The 19,804-nt window shown below is 45.5% G+C and overlaps 1 protein-coding gene across 1 annotated transcript in view; it reads left to right on the top strand.

Moving 5' to 3' along the window:
• Positions 1-18,351, top strand: part of LOC136991551 (calpain-8-like) — a 28,034-nt gene extending 9,683 nt beyond the window's left edge. The window contains exons 4-21 of the mRNA XM_067292905.1: positions 74-207; positions 507-675; positions 1,571-1,654; positions 2,515-2,600; positions 3,961-4,035; positions 5,054-5,214; positions 5,922-6,097; positions 8,099-8,110; positions 9,847-10,058; positions 10,694-10,730; positions 11,424-11,489; positions 12,421-12,478; positions 13,044-13,108; positions 14,020-14,088; positions 15,458-15,536; positions 16,432-16,566; positions 17,139-17,197; positions 18,102-18,351. Of these exons, the coding sequence (XP_067149006.1) occupies positions 74-207; positions 507-675; positions 1,571-1,654; positions 2,515-2,600; positions 3,961-4,035; positions 5,054-5,214; positions 5,922-6,097; positions 8,099-8,110; positions 9,847-10,058; positions 10,694-10,730; positions 11,424-11,489; positions 12,421-12,478; positions 13,044-13,108; positions 14,020-14,088; positions 15,458-15,536; positions 16,432-16,566; positions 17,139-17,197; positions 18,102-18,125 (1,701 nt within the window). The 3' untranslated portion in view covers positions 18,126-18,351. The remainder of the gene's footprint in view (positions 1-73; positions 208-506; positions 676-1,570; positions 1,655-2,514; positions 2,601-3,960; positions 4,036-5,053; positions 5,215-5,921; positions 6,098-8,098; positions 8,111-9,846; positions 10,059-10,693; positions 10,731-11,423; positions 11,490-12,420; positions 12,479-13,043; positions 13,109-14,019; positions 14,089-15,457; positions 15,537-16,431; positions 16,567-17,138; positions 17,198-18,101) is intronic.
• The last annotated feature ends 1,453 nt before the right edge of the window (positions 18,352-19,804 follow it).

The following is a 19,804-nucleotide window of genomic DNA, read 5'->3' as shown; positions in this document are numbered from 1 at the left end:
CAGGAAGGTGGTAGTATGGAGCCATTATATGCATATCAGCCCCGATCAGCGATTTCTCTCTTCTTTTCATCAGTTCTGGCAGTACGGGGAGTGGGTGGATGTGGTGGTTGACGACCGGCTGCCCACCAAGAACGGGAAGCTGTTCTTCGTCCACTCGGCGGAGCGCAGCGAGTTCTGGAGCGCCCTGCTGGAGAAGGCCTATGCCAAGTAAGCTGGCTACCTGCGAGGCAGCATTCCTGGTTGGGAGAAAGCTGACTGCCTGAGCAGTTGTGGTGTGAGGCACGATGTACTTCACCCAAACGCAGTCTCTTTTCCACCCATTTTTAGTTTACTCTAGGTCCATAAAGGACACTACCAACTGTCTGTTTCAAGTTTCTTTACTTCTGGTGCCCCAAGTCACACTGATGATCAGAAGACCAAGAGATACTGAACTGCAAACCCTTCTTTCTGCAGTGCAAATGTTTGTAAGTGGAGATTACCCTTTGGATTGCTCTGCTCTTCCATAGGTTGAACGGCTCTTACGAAGCTCTCAAGGGAGGTTTCCCTATAGAAGCGTTTGAGGATTTCACTGGAGGCATCTCTGAGTCCTATGAACTGAAGGCGGCTCCTTCAGACCTGTACCAAATCATCCAGAAGGCTCTGCGAGCTGGGTCATTGCTGAGCTGCTCCATCAATGTAAGAGGCTGCTGCTGTTTTACTCTCCTCACTCCTCTTCTCAGAGCCGTGGTCCATATTGTAACAAAAGCTCAGATCAGTGTTAGGCATTGGTCATAAGGTCTGAACTAAAAGCGAACTACAATCAGAGAGAAACTTTTACTGATTTCAGCGATAAAACCTTTGGGCTAGGTTTTAAATAATTTACTCTTGTCGTACCTCCCTTTTTACAAGAGAGTCCATGATAACACTTAAAGCCATGAACTGGGAACTGGACTCCCTCAGTTTTGTTCTTTTGTCTCATTCTCGGAGTATCTTTGCTCATTCAAAATCTGTGTAATTTCAACTCCAGATACTCAACTGCTGGAGACACACTCTCTGAGATACTTCCTAGGAGTCTGTAGTCTGATTCCGGCTTTGATTTTTAATCCCCAGAATTATCAACACCCGTAATGCAAAGTCTCTTGAGTAAGAAAAGATGTTTGTACGTTTTGAAAACCCCACACCTTCCACATCCTGTTTCATAATCTTGTTTCAAATCTTGGTTGGTGGCATGTAGGGTTAGCAGAGCTCAGATTTGGACATACTGGATGCAAACCGAGGCAGTCTGGAGCTGAGTTCACACGGACATGTCTTTGTAGGTGACTGGCTCTGTTGCCTGAGATGGGAGTCTGGATTTAGATTGAGATTTCACAGTACTTTCTTGAATCTCGGCTGTGACTGGGGCTGCGTATATGGGGGTATGAAACTCTGGATGTGAACTTTTGCTGAGAACCTCACTTCTATTTAATATACTTGGCATTGGGAATATCGATATTCATTGTGGATACCAATCTGGATATCTTCACCTGTACATGAAAGCTGTGTGCTTGTGTACAATGTATAGCAGTAAATGTGTATATTTTTATTGCCCCAGAAAACTGATGCAGCTGAAACAGAAGCAGTCACAAGTCTGAAGCTGGTAGAGGGACACTCTTACTCCGTCACTGGAGCAGAAGAGGTAAGCCAGCCTCTCTAGGTACCCATTGATTAATCCAGCTCATCGAGCCTGGATGAAGGTTTTACCCTTGCCATCATACAGAACAGCTTGGGATTGCAATAGTGCAGTGTCTTCACCTTTCCAGGGTCTCTGTGGGGCTGACCAAATAAAAATGTTGCTAACTTGTGCACAGCCCTTACAGAAAAAAAAGAAGACAGACTGTAATACTTAGCCAGGTTGAAGGCTCAGTACACTACTGGTAGTTTTACGGAGTGCAGTGTGCAGCCTGTAACCTGTGTTGTACCAAGAGATTGGTGACCCTAGCTGTTATTGCGCTGGGGGGAAGGGAAGGAGGAGCAGGAAAGGGGGCAGCCGCTCCACCACAAAATTGTGCCACGTGAGGCGAGAGCATGAACTTTGCCAGTCGGCATCAAGGGGAAAGGTGCCAAAGCCTCGTTAGGGAACTCCCCTCGATGTCTGTTCCTGCACAGGGAGCCCTAGATATTCCTGCTTCTCCGAAAGTGGAATCATTTGTTCATGCCAGATGTTCATGCCAAATAACCTCTTTCCAACTTTGCTGTGTTGTGAGGTGCCTCCTGCTTCTGAGAATGTAGATATTGTGCTATTTTGTAGCTGCTGTTTTTCCTTGCAGGTTGCTATCATTATACGAAATCGTGGGTGATGCAGCTAACAGCTCACTTGGTGGCACAGGAGAATGTAAAATAAGGGTGGAAGACCTGTAGGTGTCTTGTAACTCTTGCAGATTATAATGGACCGTATCACTCAAGTACAAATCATACTTAACCTGTTTGAAAAGCAATTGCTACATGGTGATTGGAATAATGGAAGTGCTCAGTCTCTGTTTGTTGTGTCTCCTTTAGGTAAATTACCGAGGACAGCCAGAGAAACTAGTGAGGCTTAGAAATCCCTGGGGTGAAGTGGAATGGACTGGAGCTTGGAAAGATGAGTAGGTTATTACACACCCCCGCCTCTCTCTCTTCACTGTATTTTGGTATCTTTTCAGAATTAAATTGGGAGTATGCAGTTAATCAAATCACAGAGCACATTCAGGAAAGACACTAAATCAGTTGGAATAAAACACTATTAAATCAGTAGCGAGGCTAGATATTGATCTGTTCTGCCCAGTGGACATTCTTCCCTGCCACAGACAGAGCTTTCCAATAAGAGAGAACAGTCTACATTTTAATTGTGAGCAACACAATGCAAGCCATAGCCATGTCATTTTGCAAGATGACGTTTCCCAGAGCGATCCTACCGATGCTGCCAAGACCTTAGGAGAGTATGCAGACCAATTCCATTCCTGGGAAATAACAGAACAGAGCTAAACCATTTTGCCTCTTTGGCAGCTCTGAGGAGGTTGATGGGCTCTGCGTCAGGCCTGTATTTTATTTCTGCTGGAGAATCTTGAAAAGGTCAGTGCAGCTAAAGGTCTATTCAGCTAAAGACCCTGAAATTTGAATATGTGTCTGGAACTGTCTGGTCTTAAACTGGACTTGGAGTCTCATGAGAATGCCAGTGAAAACATCTCTTTTATCTTTATTTTTAGAATGGCATGGATTTTCCTTTCATTTGGACCAGGCTATATCTTTTCAGGCAGTATTTTGAGATCTGTTTCCAGTCCCGACTGACTGCATTACTGATGCTGATGTTGTATAATACTTGAGGATAGAAAATACAGATAAAAATTAGGATTATTCTTATCTTTCTCAGAGCTTGCCTCAGGCGCATGTACATGCCACATCCGGATTTTACTACACCTGTTTTAGCATGGGACAACCCTGCTGAAGCAGGTGTAGAGTTTTACAGCTACATGGGAGCAGATCAAATCAGAATGCAGCTTGTCACACAATAACATCAGAACAGCGGAGAAGAAATACTGTTTTCTGCAGTGTATTTTCTAATTCCCTCTTTTGGCTTGTTCTTCGGTGATCCAAACAGTGGAGCTTATATTAATTCCCTAGAGAGGACACCAGGCATTCCAGTAGATCTCACAGCTGAGAAGCTCCGCCTGACCTGCAGCCCGCGTATTACCTAATCCAGTCAGTCTCTGTGACATTGTGCATTCTGGCACCTCACAGGGATGATCCCGCTTAAGGCTCATTCGTTGTAAGTGCAGCTGAAATGTGATCCCAGCTCTGTCTAGTCCGGTCGCTGGGTGCACTGCCGCTGTGGGGACAGAAGGTCGAATTGTTGCAGAAATACATATGCCTTTGTCAGCTGCAACCCAAGACAGACCCTAACTCTCTGCTCTTGTCATGAAATTAAATGTAACAACTGAACAGGTTGCTTTTGTCTTTTGCCTGCAGTGCTCCTGAATGGAATCATATTGATCGCAGACAAAAAGAGGCTCTGCATAAGCAAGTAAATGATGGAGAGTTTTGGTGAGAATCATTCCGTTAGCTTAATCTTTTGGACATTTTGTGTGCACATATGCTTTTTTAACAGTCCTTTCATTTGGATGGAGAAAAACTACCAGTACCAAAAGGGTTACTAAGGTACCAGTGACATGTGTGAGTTGCTAGCCTCTTGTTTATCTCCATTCCCATTCAAATATTACCTTCTATTAGAGCTTGCGTAACTTAGTGCTTATCCAAAATATAGAGACCAGATGGCAATAAAATTAATGAAGTGGCAAGAATGAACCTCAGATGCTCTATATTTTGAGGCTTGTTTTTTGCCAAAATGCTACACGCTAATGAAAAAGTCTAGATTCCCCGCTTGGGAAGAGTCTATTTACCCAGAGCTAATGGAAAGCCCATCCCAGTTAGCTGATTACACAGACCAATATTGAGCCCATGTCAAACTCTGTCCTAGACTGGATTAAAGGATGAACACCCACCATCCTTCAGTACAAGCAACTGTGTGGGACATAAGGCAGGGGAGAGCTGAGAACATGCCTCATGCTCACGGCACGATGCGAAAGGTCTGTCACTCATGCAGACATACTAGGAGTGGTAAAAATCAACATCCACAGTCAAATTTGAGCAAAACACCAAACTGAGGCTTTCTTTTTTTTACAGAGAGACTCTTTCAGAAGGGCCAACTCTTACTCGCATTAAATAGCATCTTATTGCACATTTGGTTCCACCAGTTTTGGTGAATTTACTTGTGAAGCGCAATCCATGAGGGACTGGTTGCCCATGACTGTGCATGGCAGCAAATGGTACGACTGAGGCCATAATGCATAATGGCCACAGATAAAAATTGGCTTCATGAGATACAGGTCTTTCAGGCTGTGGGAAATGGGGTTTCCCAAAAGCCAGTTCTAAATTTCAGAGTTCAATTAAATGGGACTTTGGGCAGTTCTGTGACACGGATATCTGCTGCCCCGTTGGGAAAGGGATCCGTTTGCTCTGACTGTTACAGGTGATGAACTCACCCGGTCTTTTTGTGTGCCAGGATGGCGTTTTCAGATTTTCAAACGCATTTCACCTGGCTCAATATCTGCAACCTGACTCCCGACACACTGACCAGAAGCACAGTCAATAAGTGGGACCTGACCCTGTTTCATGGACAGTGGAGACGTGGCTCCACTGCCGGGGGCAGCCGAAAACACCCAGGTAAAGACTCAGCCAAGCAGGCACTTGGTGAAATAACAAAGAAAACAAACAAAGCAGCAAACTCTTTCTGAACCAGAAGGGGGTTAGATAGGAAGGTTTTGGAGGTGAAATTCTTTCTGCAGGGTTTAGATAGTAAGCAAAAGCTTGGCAGTCTAAATCAAGATCTAATTCACACTTATTTCCTCATCAGGGCATTATCTCCCCACTGCGCAGTTAATTCACACCTCTCTTCTTTCTCCTCTCCGTGCTCTTCCTGCTTACGCTCCTTCTGCTTCTGGCTGGAATAATCCTCCAAAGGGCTAGACAGGCCAGGAAAGTGTGGCAGGTCAGCGGCAGCGTGGTTTGGCATGCCTTTTCAGGTTAGACCTCTGGAGAGGCCTGCTGGCATTTGGTCCTCTTGCACCAATAGCAGCCTCAGCCAAGGATGTCTCCTGGAGATAAATGCCTGATTGGAATTAATGGCATCAGCTCCTGCCTGTTTGTTATTACTGCCCAGGAAATATCTGGGTGCTTTGATTTGCTATGGCTCCACTTGGTGTTTGGCATAGCCGTGAAAACATAGAACTATATAATATACTGGAAGCATAGGGGCAAACTGCAGGCAAAGGTTCTTCCAAAGATACGTTCTTTGTAATTCAAGTGGCAACCATCTTGGTTACCATGAGAGCAAAATCTTCTCCTTTTTGTTTTGCCTTGGGGCTTTTTAGAAACATACTGGACCAATCCCCAGTTTAAAATCCGTTTGGACAAACCAGACGATGACCACGAAGGGAGCGTGAATGAGCCGTGCTGTACTCTGCTGGTGGGCTTGATGCAGAAGAACCGCAGGAAACAGAAGAAAATGGGGGAAGCTCTGCTTAGTATTGGCTATTCACTCTATCGGGTATAGTTTGTTCCTCATTAAAGGTTTTATTCCCCTGGTTCTGTTCCCCTGGAAGAAATTAGTAATGTGCAACATCTTCACATTGAACACTACACTTCAAGAAGACCTGGATTTTGCCTGATGATTCAAATCCTTCTCTCATTTTTTCCTGACGCACATAATACGGGAAGTGTGAGACAAATTTTGGTTCAGTTTTTGTCCCACTTTAACAGGAGAGAGGTGTAGAAGTATGGGCAATTAATTTGTAACAGTCTTATGGAGAGCCTTCTCTTTCAGCATCTAAATGGGGGCAGGCTCATGGTGCCTGGCAATCCCAGATAAGTGGCTCTGATTACAGCCTACCGTTAGTGCTCAGTAGTTGCTTGCATTTTTTTTTCTTTGCATTTGAAAATTGTTTTGATTCATTGTCTACCATGCTACTGTTCTGGTTCAGGAGGGTGTTTTTTTTGTTTTTTTTTTGATTTCCCCAGTGTTGCTTCTGTCTCTGTAAATATAATGTAGGGAAAAATTCTACAGTGACATCTCTAACTTCTGTGATGTGAGGGGAGAGAAGCAAATATGAGAATTTCCAACCGATTTTTTTGATCACGGCATCATATCTGGGGAAAAGCAATTAAATGTTGTATAGATTCCTCTGGTTGGAGATCATTAACTGGCACAGGTGGGAGCAGATGGGAATGGCTGATTTTTGCTAATGTGTCTTGTGTGGGATGGTTCAAAATGAGGAAGTGTTTTCCCTAGTGCCTAAGCAGCTGCATGCACAGAGAGTTTTAGCCGTGCTCATTTCTGACTCGCCATCTGTGTGGCGCCAAGCACTCTGACCTCTTTCTGTCCTGGAATTTGCACATTAAAGATGGCCCGCTGCTCACATCACTCAGCACGACAGCAGAGAAGTTAGCAGAGCCTTTCTGCTTTACGTATAATTCATCTCATCTGCTTCCTCTGTGATCTTTTCCGTATTAGGGAGATTTAGTGACTCTTAACAAGACAAACTCTTCCTTTTGAACGAAGTGGCTGCTAAGCCACCTGGCGTAGACATCCAGCCACGATCCAAGTTCCTAGGGTCACTCAGTGCTGTAGATGTACATCATTGCAGCTGCTGCTGTGGCTGAGGAAGGCCAGTTAGGCCAACACGGATGGTGATCTAAAGCAGATCTCTATAAGAGAAAGCAAAAAGGTGTGTGCTCAAGCCCACCTGCCCTGCAGAGCTTTTATAGGTCATGTAGCTGGAACTGCGTGGTGAAAAATCCTGTAACAGGACCTATCCCCGAGCTCCTGACTTCTGCTGTGCTGGCTATAAGGAACAAGGCCTGAGGTCCCAGGGGCCATCTCAGGTAGTCCAGAAGCGTTGTACGAGTGAAATTTCCAAAAGCTCTTTGGTGACTTGGGAGCACAATCCCTTTGGCTCTCACTGGAATTTGCGCTCCCAAGACAATTGATTGTGTTTCGAAAAGCTACCTTGTATTCGGAGGTACCAATTAACATAGCTGTCTAGTTGATTTAGCAAGGGCTAACTCTTGAAATTTGTTGCTCATTACATTCGCCTTACAACAGTGTACTCATCCTCAGGCTGATGGCCGGTGACAGTATCCTTATATTTTTTATCAGCATTCCCATAACAGGAGACTTGCAGATTTTAGGTCTGCTCTGAGAAATTCTGAGGTCAGTTTTGCAAGGTGGGGCTAAACGATTGTTGAGTCTCCTGACTGAACATTTCAAGGCTCATCCAAATATTTCCAGCCAACAGTATCATTCACACCATCATATCTGGAGAACAGCAATTAAGTGTTGTACAGATTTGTCTGGCTGAAAATCCTGGTTTTCCTTTGGAACAGCTCTAGCACAAGACAGAACTTCATGCAGAGCTGTAAACTACAGTATATGGTTGTAAATGGGAATGAACAATAAGTGTCTGAATGAGGCTTTATCTGATGTTTTTCTCTAATGGCTGAAGAATGTGCGTAGCAGCCCTTTAACATCAGCTCTTTCTCTTCCTTTCAGATTCCTCCGGAGGTACGTAATCTCTGCTGAAGACTTCTAGCCTCCAGATGAACACCTCCTGTCACACTGGAGATTTAAACTACCAGCAGGACTTCCTCCTTGCTGATGACAGTTCTTCTGGAGAGCTTTGTTCCTTTGTCACTGCACAAATATCTCAAGTTCTCCATAACCATTTCCAAGGCACTGGGGCACCAGGTTTTATTAGGGAGATCTGAGTCCCAATCTTGATCTCCTTTATCCTTGTTGAAATTTGATTTTGTACAGCAGAGGTCAGAATTTGTCTGTTTATTAAAGACGAAGGCAGAACAGGGTCTCTGCACTCTAAAGGTGAGAAAATGTAGCTAATGTTTTTTGGAAGAAATGCCAAACTCTGGGGCACTCTCCATTCCTTTTATTGTTCTGAGCTGGGGCTGCCGTTAATGAAGAAACCCAGCTCAACCTTCCCTAATCCTCAGAGATGTCAGTATCAAGGTAAAGAGACTTTTCGTTGCTGAAGAAAGAGACCCCAGGGCTATCTGGCAGTAGGAACAGCCTGTGCTCATTTACTTAAGTCCGGCGGTCTGTGCTGCCGATTTTTCCTGGGCTTTTCAACCCTTTCCTTCTCTTTCAGTAAATGAATGTGTGGTCAGGAACTAATTAATTTTGCTCCTTTAACAGCCTTGCAGATGCAAGGGAAAATGAACTGTACGCAATGAAAAAGATGTGCGATCTGACTTCTTGTTCTTTGCAGCCCCACGTAGCTGAAGCTTGAGTGGAGAGAAGTGATGGGGGTGTTGAAAAAAAATCCCAAATCCAGTCTTGTCTTCAAAACAGAAAAAGATGAAAACCCCTGTTACGCTACAGTTTATGAGAAAAACACTGAATTATCGTAAAATGTTTGATAACACCTCTGTATGCTCTGATCTTAGACAGGCAGAAATTTTATCAGTATGTCATGTTCCACAGCCTGTGTCAAACATACAACTCTTTTTGTGGATCATTGGCTCATACTTGTTGAAGGACATCCCTGTGGAGCAAAAATCAGGACTGTGAGGTTCAAAAGCAGAGATGCTGTTCTTACTTCCTTGTTCCTTGTTCCATCAGTGCTTTGTGAGCTATACAGTGTATCACTTGTTTAATGATATATGGATATTACGGAAAAGTTGAGTACTGTTTACCCCATAATCCAAAGGGCTATGTACATATCTTTAATATTATTAGTAGAAGTTGGCTAAATCCTCTAATCTGACCTGAAAAATCTCACCCTCATGCTAGTATTTTTGTCCTGTTTGCTCTTCTTTTCTGTCTGTTTAAAGAAATCAGAGAGCATAACTCCTATGCAATTGGGAGTTCTATCACAGACCATAAACTGCTCCAAAGAAATGCATTTGTAAAACCAAAATCTTTTTCATGAACAGGCTATGAAAGGAAAAAATGCTCAATAGGTGGGACAACTTGTATAGCAAGTACTAATTTGACCAAATTTGAGTGGATGTTATGATGTTTTAAATTATCTTTATACCACTGTGAAGAGGCATGTGAAAAGATAGTCTTTATAGAGCAAGACACTTTTCCCCTTCTCATTATCTGCCTGACTGTTTCCCATGACAGAATCCTGGTGCTTATCTTTTACGCTGTCACTCAGGGATTTATTTTTTCATGCTAAGAAAAACTTCTTGAGATGGCTTTTAAGCAATGGAATTGAAGCAGGGTGTCTGGCTTACCAGTCAATTGTCAAATGGTTTCTAACAAAAACATGTTCTCCACAGCTGGAAAACAACACGGATGTTCATCTGAACCGCGATTTCTTTGCAAGGAACAAACCAGCAGCCAGGTCTGACAAATACGTCAAACAGCGCGAAGTCTCCAGGCGCATGAAGCTGCCCCGGGGCGAGTACATCATTGTGCCCTCCACTTCTGAGCCTGACAAAAATGGGGAGTTCTGCCTTCGAGTTTTTTCTGAGAAACAGGCTAAAACTCGGTAAGTATCTTCTGTAAAGCGTCCTCTTCTGCTGGTGAGAGACACGAAGGAAAATGTTGCACTCTGTGCGAGAGACCCATGTCCCGTGCCCTACGCTTCCCCTTAACCAGCAATTAACCAGCCAAAGAGACCCATTTCTAGGACGTATTTGATTACCTAGTCTTCCCTGTATGGCACACACATCCATAACACACAGTCACAGCTTATCAGATGGCCTCCAGCAAGCAGCAATGTCCTAACTAGAGCCCCCAGGGCTACAAAGTAGAAGTTGCCCCTATTAAGGAGTGCAGGGAAGGACCTGGGAGTACGGTGATGAAGAGATGGTTTTAAAAAGGGCTGTTTCATCAATAGCAGCCAGTGAATGAAAAACCGAGGAGTCTGGATACGAGGCAAGAACAACGAAGCTGGGTTTTCTAATGAACAAGAAAGCTGGATTTCCCAATGAAACTATCTTAAAATGAGGTGGTACAGACAGGGGTGAAATGGGGAGCACCGCAAGCGGGGAAACTAGAGGCTTGTTCTGTGCATTTTGCAATGCCTTTTGTATTAAAACATGTTATTTTCTTAATTATTTTATGGGCAAATGGTAGACTAGTCATTACTGGTTGTTGTGTTTTATTTGTTTTTTTCCTTAGGGTGATTGGTGATGTGGTGGCTGCAAAACCGTATGAGGTAAACACCTTAACTGGGCAGACTGTTTTTCTCTAACACACTTTTCTTTCAAGGTGCGGTAAAATTGATGTAAGATTTTTACTGTTCTCTTGAGTACTGTGCTACTTGATCACAGTATATGTTTGGGCTCAGGAGAAAACATTTTGGTTACAGGGCTTCTTTACACATCTCTCTGGCTTAGTTTCACGTGTATTTTCATGTAACTGTGCCCATGAGGCACAGAAGCTGCACCCTTGTAGACAGGGTAGGAACACCTTAAATTGTCCTTTTGTGTAATATAGGTAGGAGACGGGGGGAGGGCACAGAATGATCTTTTTCATAGAAACAAATAGTCTTGCTGAAGCCGGAGGGAAACTGCAAAATTGTACTTCCAAGGAACCGGTGAACTAAGACACCCACATGTTCCCTGTAGCCGGGTACAGCAACATTTGCTCTGTAGTTATAAGACTATTTTGATACTGCAAGAAAGCCTTTTCAAAACATTTTCAGTCTTGGAAAGCAGTTAGTCCCAAATGAAGGCAACCCCCTGACCGGTCTTGATTTAAGGAGCGCTTCTGTTTTGCCACTGCTGCAGTGCAAGTGGATATTTTCCATGGTTGTAAACGGTCCCCTGTAAAGTTGCTTTATGACACCCATATCTCACTTTCTAGTACCACGTCATAAATCACATTCTTGATCATCTCTTTCCTCCAGCCTCATGTTGATAACGAAGTTATAGCTGAAGAGTTCAAGACTCCGTTTCACAAGCTTTCGGGAGAGGTAAGGGGATTAAAATGAAAGAAAAAGACTGTGACCTCTCTGTTATGATCATGCAAATATTTGGCCTGCCAATTCCTTTTACTGTCTGGCCTTCGGAAACCAGGCAGTTCTCCCCTTCTGTTAGCTCACAGCTCCAGCTCAATTTGTTCTACAATAGAACAGGTCTACTACATTATTCCTCTTATCGGTGCAGAACGTGACTTGTTCACTCGGTAATGCAAGGCAAGGAATAGCTCTGAAAATAGGGCTGATGGGAGTTGTGACTGTGAAAATATTGTTCCATGGTGAAATAAATTATCTGTGGAGTTAGCACCTAATTGTGACAACTGGCTACTTGGGCAATTCCTTCCTTTTAGTGTAGAATTAGAAAACTGTTGGGTGAAATTTCTCTTTATTTGTTGTATTTGACAGACGCCAGTATCTGCCAAAGCCTGCTGCGCTAGCCCGCAGCTGTCACGTCACATTTGCTCCTGATGAATAGGTGGCCACAGGCACTGAAGAATGAGAACATCTTTAGAGTTAGAAAGGCTTTTCTGTCTTGTGAGAGGGGAGTTTTGGTATTGCTTGCTTGTAGTTTCCATAAGCCTGGAAGATCTCGAATGCAATCCCGAACCCCTTTAGTCGCGACAGAAACTGAGACATTGAATCAGTCGAGCCAAGCCTGGTAAAAAGTTAACATTTGCTGGGTCATGTCCCCACGGCACCTGACAAAAGGCTTATTTCCCATCTGAAAGGGTAGGAAATGCTTGTGGTTTCTGAGGATCTCCTCCATGGGCTGTCTGCTGGAAAATGGGAAGCGTTAGAAAAGAAGTAAAGATTTACCCACCTTAGAAGAGGGTTGGAGGTATGATAGTCTCCAGATGTCTGACAGAGAATGAAGGCAGTTTGCTTCAACTGCTTTTCCCGTTAATGTGCTGTGTTTCCTGCCCAGGACTGTGAAGTGACTGCAGCTGAACTTCAAACCATCCTGAACCAGCTTTTGGCAAAGCGTGAGTTGCACTGTGCGCTGCAGGCTGAGCGGGGCAGCAGGCACCTGCTGCAGCGCGGCACACGAGTTGCGCCAGGGCTCAGCGGGAGGGGAGGGAGCCGCGGCAGGACGGGGCAGCTCCCGGCCAGCGGTGCCGCAGCCTCGCATGCGGCCAGGGACCCGCCAGCGCCTTGCTCCTCTCGCCGCCCAGCCCCGCTGAGTTTCTTCTGACCTGCTGAACCTCTTATACGGGGCGGGGGAAAAATACCATCCGGCACTCCCTTTCAAAGAGCTGCCAAATCGCTCCCCCTTCACCAGGGGAAATTATTCTTATTGTGCTGCTGCGTGATTTCTGTGGGCAGATAGAGGCTTACCACCCCCTAAAATGAGAGCATCCCCTGCCCCTGCACTAAAACAGCCACTTTAGTGTCCATTTGTTCATAAAGTGAGAAAGACGGCTGGGAGGAAATAGTGGAAGAAATGACCGAGCATTTACCGTGCTAGAGAGATTTTGATGTGGCTGGCATGTGGAGAAATGTTGGTCTAAAAGTACTTCTGACTTTGATTTTTGCTTCCTTTGTGTGCAGGAAAGGATATTAAAAGCGATGGATTCAACATTAACACTTGCAGGGAGATGATCAGCCTTTTAGATGTATCCTTTAAATGTCATTTCATCACTGTTAAAGTTTCTGGATCTCTGTTGCAAGTTTTTCTGATAAGATAAGGCTAAGTTTGCATTTCATTGCCTCGGCACACGTGTCTTTGTTGACCGAAGGCATAAAATTCAGCCGAGCAAGCTCTGTCAGCTCAGGGCGGCAGCAACCTCAACTGTTTCATCACCGGTTGCTTCTCTCATCGGCTTTACGTCTCCCATTGCCTAAACGTTTCCCTAAAGAGCAGCAGTGGAGAGAAGCCAGGACGTTGAGCCTGGGCGCCCCAGACCAGGGGCCAGGTTAAGACACACAGACAGCGTGCTTGGCAGGAGTCTGGGTTTTAAGCACAACCTCCACTTCCGTCTCTACAGTCAGGCTCTCCCTACACAGCACGGGGCTGAAAGGGGCAGAGAGGGGCTGGAGGAGCTGTCTGAGGGGGAAAGCCAAGAGCGTGTGCGTAGTCTTCTGCAGGAAGGGATGTGCAGGGCCCTGAGGGACGTGCAGACGACGGCGTAGCCTGAGACGAGCTCTCGCAGTTCACTCGCGGTTCCTGCCTCTGGTGTCTAACAGGGGTCCACCCCAAGGCAGATGCTTTGTTTCCTGAAGGACTTTAATCCACTGTTAACCGTACAAAATATGGGTGGATCTAATCACGCTTGTGTGTTCAGCAATCCCGTAAATCATTCCTTGAGAGTGCAGATAGCCTGGAGAGTCTTGGCATGCCTTTCCCTAAGCAAATATAAAAGTGTGGGCCTGTCTGTAGGAGATGGAGATACTTTACAAAGGAGAGCTAATGTGGCATTAAGATTACCCTGTGCTGAGTGATTTGTTTTTGTCAGAACTAGTTGTCTTCCAGCTTTGGTGAGGATAGAGGAATCCTGATTTTCGAACCCTGCCTTAACAACCCCAGATGAATGGGACTGGCTCCTTGGGACTTGTAGAAGTCAAGACACTTTGGATGAAGATTCAAAAGTATTTGGTAAGATATTATTTCTGACTGTCTCCCCTTCCCTCTCAACTCTGAAGTACAGATCCAGAAGTGAGGTTGGGTTAAGCCACCAAAGGCAGATATACATGTAAGCTTCCCTTCTCGCAGCTGGAGCTTGATCCAGGGCTCAGAAGCACCTTCCATTTAAAAGGGCCCAAGCAGAGCCTCTTTCACCTTAGCCCCGCCATTCTCCATAATTTGCAATACCTTCTGAAAAGCCACATTAACTCCCTTTCACTGCTGGACAAAAGACAGAGTCTCTCTCGGCTGCTTGCTTTATTAAAGCTGCTGCCTGTCTCTGCTGTTGTGGTGTGTTACATTATCGCCTGAGCACCAGGGTCGCTGAGACATGTTCTGGCGCTAGAGTTTGCCAGTTAACTGCTGAAGCAAACACAAGAAACATACATTTTCAGGATCTACCAAAAGCCTGGCTTTGTATTTTTAAAATCTTGTAGAAATGCTACAATAACTTTTCTGATGGAGGGTTTAATATCCCAAGAAGTTCACCAAGAATCAAGCAGTTTAAAGGAAGGTCGAACTTGGACCTGTGCTATTTGATGACATCCCTTTGAAGCAAGTCTGTTGCTACCATGTTTGATGCTGCTCAGCACGGAGCACCTTTCATGGATGTTCGTGAAGAAGTGCTCAGCTCCCCTCAGGCTGGAGGCATTGGGTCCATGGAGGGGCTTAGGTCAGCAGAGCAAGCCCTCAGAGCCAGTTCCAGCCTGAGCTCTAGGCCTACGTATTTTCCAGTGCTGGATAACAAACCTGCTGGCAGTAGGAAGCATCTGTCCTTGCGTCTGAAATATTAAGCAAAACGGACTTTGTCTGCTGTGGTGTTTGCCAAATGATAGGGTATTTTCCTCAATGCTCTGTCTGTCACCAGGTAACGTGAAGGCAGGCAGGCTGCCAGCCCATGGGAATGTGCTTCCCAGTCCGTCTTGCTTGCAAGGAGCTACTTGAAATGTTTCCCTTCTCGCTAACATTTCAAAGGGTAGAAGGTTTGGCTGATAGGGGCAGCGTCTGTCCCAGCCCATGGGAAAGCTAAGGCTGTGTCTGCACAGCAAAGTGGTGGTGTGGATGCAGCGCAGGCAGGCATGATCAGTCTAGCTACAAGAGCAGGGCCTATGGCAGGGCATGGGCTCCAGGGTGGACTAGCAAACCAAGGTTAGAGCCTAGAAGGGCCCTGATATTTCATTCTGGTTGCCAGCCCCTGGTGAATTCATGTTACCATGTCTTCACTGCTGTTGTTATCCAGCTGTGGAAGTCAGAGCCTGCCCGCCTGTGCTCGCACAACCCCGCTGCTGTGCAGGCGCGCTTTTAAAAGCAGCTGCCCCATTCCCTCGTTCCTCTGCCACAGGCCATCTATAAGAAAGTGGACAGTGACTACTCCGGGACCATGGACTTCCATGAGATGCGGAACGCCCTCAGCGAGGCGGGTGGGTATGCTGCCTGGGGAGGCTTTCTGGCCACTGTGATCGCCCGCTAAAAACAAGCCCTGGGAGGCCAGCAGAGCATGTTAACTGCTCTGCTTCTGTCTCCTAGATCGCAGTGTTGCCAGTGCCGCTCTTGCTTCCCGACTTGCCGCTAAGTGCTTTTGCTGTTATATACGTCAAACCCCATCCTCTCCTCTGCATTCTCAACCATTAATATTTTTGTCTATGCTGTGATCATTGCTTGTCCATCTGATTATTACTTGCTCTATTTTTGGCCTCATTATTTCCCAATCTAACCATCCTCTCTCAAAGCTATGCCCAAAGCCTCTTTTCCCTTCATTTCCTCCCACCACCTTCCTCCACACTAGAGATGGCGCGAGCTTTATCAAGGCATGCCCCAACCGTGTCCTCTCTGATCTGTGCTATTCACTTTTGCAGCAGGGCTTGCCGGCTCGGGGACATCTAGAGGAGCACTGGTTTTTGATCTCTTTTGTGCCCAGTGGAGTGCTATGTGAATGATCCAGAGACGGAAATAGCACTAATACGGGTCTGAGTAAAGCCCAACGTGTTACGTGAGCAATCTGCTCTGCTGCCATCACTGCTCTTTATCTGGATCCTCTAGACTCACTAATCATGGGTTTATATGGGGACCAGAGGACTGGTAATGCTGTGAAACAATGTTAAATATGCAGTTTGACAAAATGCTGGGGGAGAGCTTTGTGGCTGCCTTCACCGCAGTGCAATGGGCTTTAAAGGTGCCCAGCAGACCTTCTGGGATGAATGGACCCCCTCCGTGCTCCGGGTGTGCCTGCGGCTGCAGGAGTCCACAGACGACTCACATCAAAGGCAGCGTATTAACCTGCTGCGGCAGTGATTTGTGTGCTTCCTGTGCCTTCAGGTTTCACTCTCAACGATCAAGTGCAGCAAAACATTGCCGTCCGCTATGCCAGCAGCAAACTGACCATCAATTTTGATGGCTTTGTGGCCTGCATGATCCGCCTGGAGACCCTGTTCAATAAGTGCCATCAGCCAAGTGCCATCAGCCAAGGAGGATTCCTGATAACTTTGGGTTTTTATTAAGTATTTGGTGTCTTTTAACTCTGAATGTGGCAAAGTGCGTGGAAAAGTGAGGGAGCCAGCAAAAATGTGCCTATTTCAAAAAGCAGCAGAGAAATGGCAAACGCCATTCCGTCTGAGTGGCCATGGAGTTGGCTCTTCTGGTTTATGGCTATCTACACTTTATGTTCAGTGCTGTGGCCCCCAGTTGTCCCATCTCCTCTAAATGGTACCATTTATCATCTAGAGTGCTGACTCAGACCTGATTTACATGTGCACCCCTCAAATCATATCAGATACGAGCGTGTTAGATTTTGTAGTTGTCCTGCTGCCAACTCCCAGCTTGCTGCTGTAGATCTAGCTATTCTTCCCTGTGAAGTGGCTTAGAAATTACCTGTAAGAGGAAAGGAGAAGAACAGCTGTAATATTCTCAGTAGGTCTGCAGCAGGTCGTGGCAAACGGCCAGACGTCTACCTTTTGTCAGACAGGGATTCTCTATATGCCAAACTCTGTGGTTTATATGCATTTTTTCCCTCTCTTGCTTTTTAGAAGTGTTCCAGCTCCTAGACAAAGACAAGAGTGGAGTCATCCAGCTCTCTTTGGCTGAGGTGAGGCTAGTCAAATTAAAATACCACGTGGTTAAGCTGTAACAATGGACACCACTAAAATTCATTTCTGTAAAATGACTGTTGTAAGTATTAAATTAAATACTGATTCAAAGGGAAAGTTTACTTATGCAAAAAAGCTCATCAGCTCAGAAGGCTTGTCCAGATTAGTAGACCAAACACTTACTTTCTATGAGCAAAAAAGTAAAGATATGTTCAAAACACCTAAAGTTGTTTGAGGAAATGTTTTCACCGTGTGTTTTACTGTCCACTTTCAGGGGGGCAGTGGTCAATGCATTAGAAAACAGACAGTAGAAAACTGTTCCTGTCTGGCAGAAAATGACCTGAACCACCTGCCAGAATTAGAAGAGACCTTTTAAGATGCCAGGTCTTCTTTTTATTGTTGTTAATGCAAATTTCTCCTGTTGAAGCTGTAATAAAAGCAATCAGCTTCAGTCTTCCCTTTGCGGAATCCAAATGTATCACAGGAAACAGAGCTGGAAGGGGCCCCAAGAGGTCCATTGAATTAGTCCTCTCAGCTGAAGACTGGCTGTAAAGGGGGGAGGATGGCTAGGAAGCCCTATGGCCTTCAGTCAGAGTTATTTAAATCCAATTACGTTTGCGTACCTTGCATAATCTGGCCCTAGAATTTTAAAAGAGCATGCAGCTTGCCCTGGAGAACTTTGTCCTTCCTCAAGAGAAACCCCACATGCAATGTCTGAAGTCCATCCCAGCAATAAATTTCCCCAAAGTTCCAGCGCAGATGGATCCTACACATAAAGCATAAAAATACAGTTCCAGTCTTCCGCAGCATGTTCTCTCAGAGCCCATTACCGAGAGCCATGATAGCGTGTCCCTGCCGTGGCCCTTCCAGACGATCTAACTCCTTGTTCTGTTTCTCCCACAGTGGCTGTGCTGCACACTGATTTGAAGCACTATAGATGAATTCAGCAGAGACCTCTGCAGCTCTTACAACCGTGGAATGACTTGTTTGGCTTCTGCCTATCAATCACAGACAGCAGAGAGAGAAACCTTTTTTGATTACTGGCAAGTTATTTTAAGCCCAATGAAAAATGAAATGATCTCCTGTTAGTTAGAAGATACATATGTTCCTGATCAAAAAAAGCGCAAATAAAAGAAGCAAATCCAGATCTGTCCTCCTTTTCCTGCCCAAAGATTATTTCTTGGTGTCATGCTGAAGTGTCACAGTTTTGACTTTCCACAGATGGGTCTGGGTGGCTTTGATTTGTCTTCTAACTGTGTACCATAACTCAGCAGTGTTCAAAATCCAGGAACGGATCTCTGTTGCTTGCAGTATCGAGCATTTGTTTTGCCCTCTGAGTGAGGGCAAAAACTGTGTTTAACGAGCCACAGGGAATGAAAAAGAAAAGCTTTTTGTCCAGAGTTTCTTAGGTGCCCATGGACCTTTCCGAGTGCCACACAGTGTGGGAGAAGGTACCCACCTTATTGGAAGTGGCATTTTCCAAGGTGTGGCATATCCACAGGTGTCTTCGGGACTTCAGATGAACAGCACAAACTCAGTGCGCATGTACCTTAGCTATCTTCTGTTTCGCTGCTCTGGCCACCTCCCTTCCTAGCCAGCTGCCTGCTTTGGCTCTGCCAAGTGTTAGCAGAAGCCCTGAGGAGCAAGAGGAGCTGCTGAAAGCACTCAGGGATCGGGCATGGACATGGCCCCAAGCCCAAACGGGGAAGCAGGCAAACATGATGGCACCTGTCCGTCAGGCTTGGCTCACTCTTCCAGGCAGAGGAGCAGGGATGGGAGGCCGTAGGCACGTTCCTGCTGTTCCGTCAGCTGAGATTTTCTCCTTTGAATACCTGTCCATTTGCATATTTCAGTGCCCAAGGATGGGGTTTGGAGTTTCAGGTGATAAGGGATTGAAGTCCAGAAGATCACAAAGGCAAACATGAGGAGAGGAATATAAAATGCTCTTGTAGGGGTCTTGGAGCTTGGGTGTGATGGATGTGCTAAGGTGGACCGTGATTTAAAGAAGAAACAGAAGCTAATAGTCATTGGCTAACAGCGCTCTCCTTCCCTAATATCTTGTAAAACCTTTGTGCTTTAAAAAATCCCTTTGCCTTTAATTTCATGGTCTTATAAAGAATAACTGTATTTGTTGCAGGCTAGATAATCTAGCAGCCTCTTCAGTAATTAGAAGAAGCTTTCTGTATCTTACAGTATTGTGATGATCTGGTGCGATGACGTCTCCGACACTTCAACCTGGGAGCCAAAGGAGTGCAGACAAAGAGCTGTACCCTCAAAGCGGGCAGTGGGGCCATGGCTCTAGCTCCCTGTCTCCTCAGAGCTATGTTTAAGAGAGTCCTTTCTTCCATGCTGGCTTTTCCCTAAGCTCTTTTCTTAAGCAGGAAGGAAACGTTGGTTGCTCCTTGTCTCCGAACACAGAATACCTCATGACAGCCTCCAAGTTTCTGTTTGGCATCTCCTAGCATTTCTCATTGGTGCTGGCTATAGCTGTCTGACTAAAAGGGAACTATGTCCTGTTTCAGTGCCTTACTCTACCTTTCTAGTAGATGGTATTTGCTACACTCATTTAGAAATCCTCTCCCGGTAAAAGAGAAATAAACACCTTT

The sequence above is a fragment of the Apteryx mantelli genome, chromosome 3 (genome assembly GCF_036417845.1).
Source record: "Apteryx mantelli isolate bAptMan1 chromosome 3, bAptMan1.hap1, whole genome shotgun sequence".
NCBI classification, from domain to species: Eukaryota; Metazoa; Chordata; class Aves; order Apterygiformes; family Apterygidae; genus Apteryx; species Apteryx mantelli.
The sequence above is the reverse complement of the archived record's forward strand: the minus strand, read 5'-3'. Positions and strand labels throughout refer to the sequence as shown.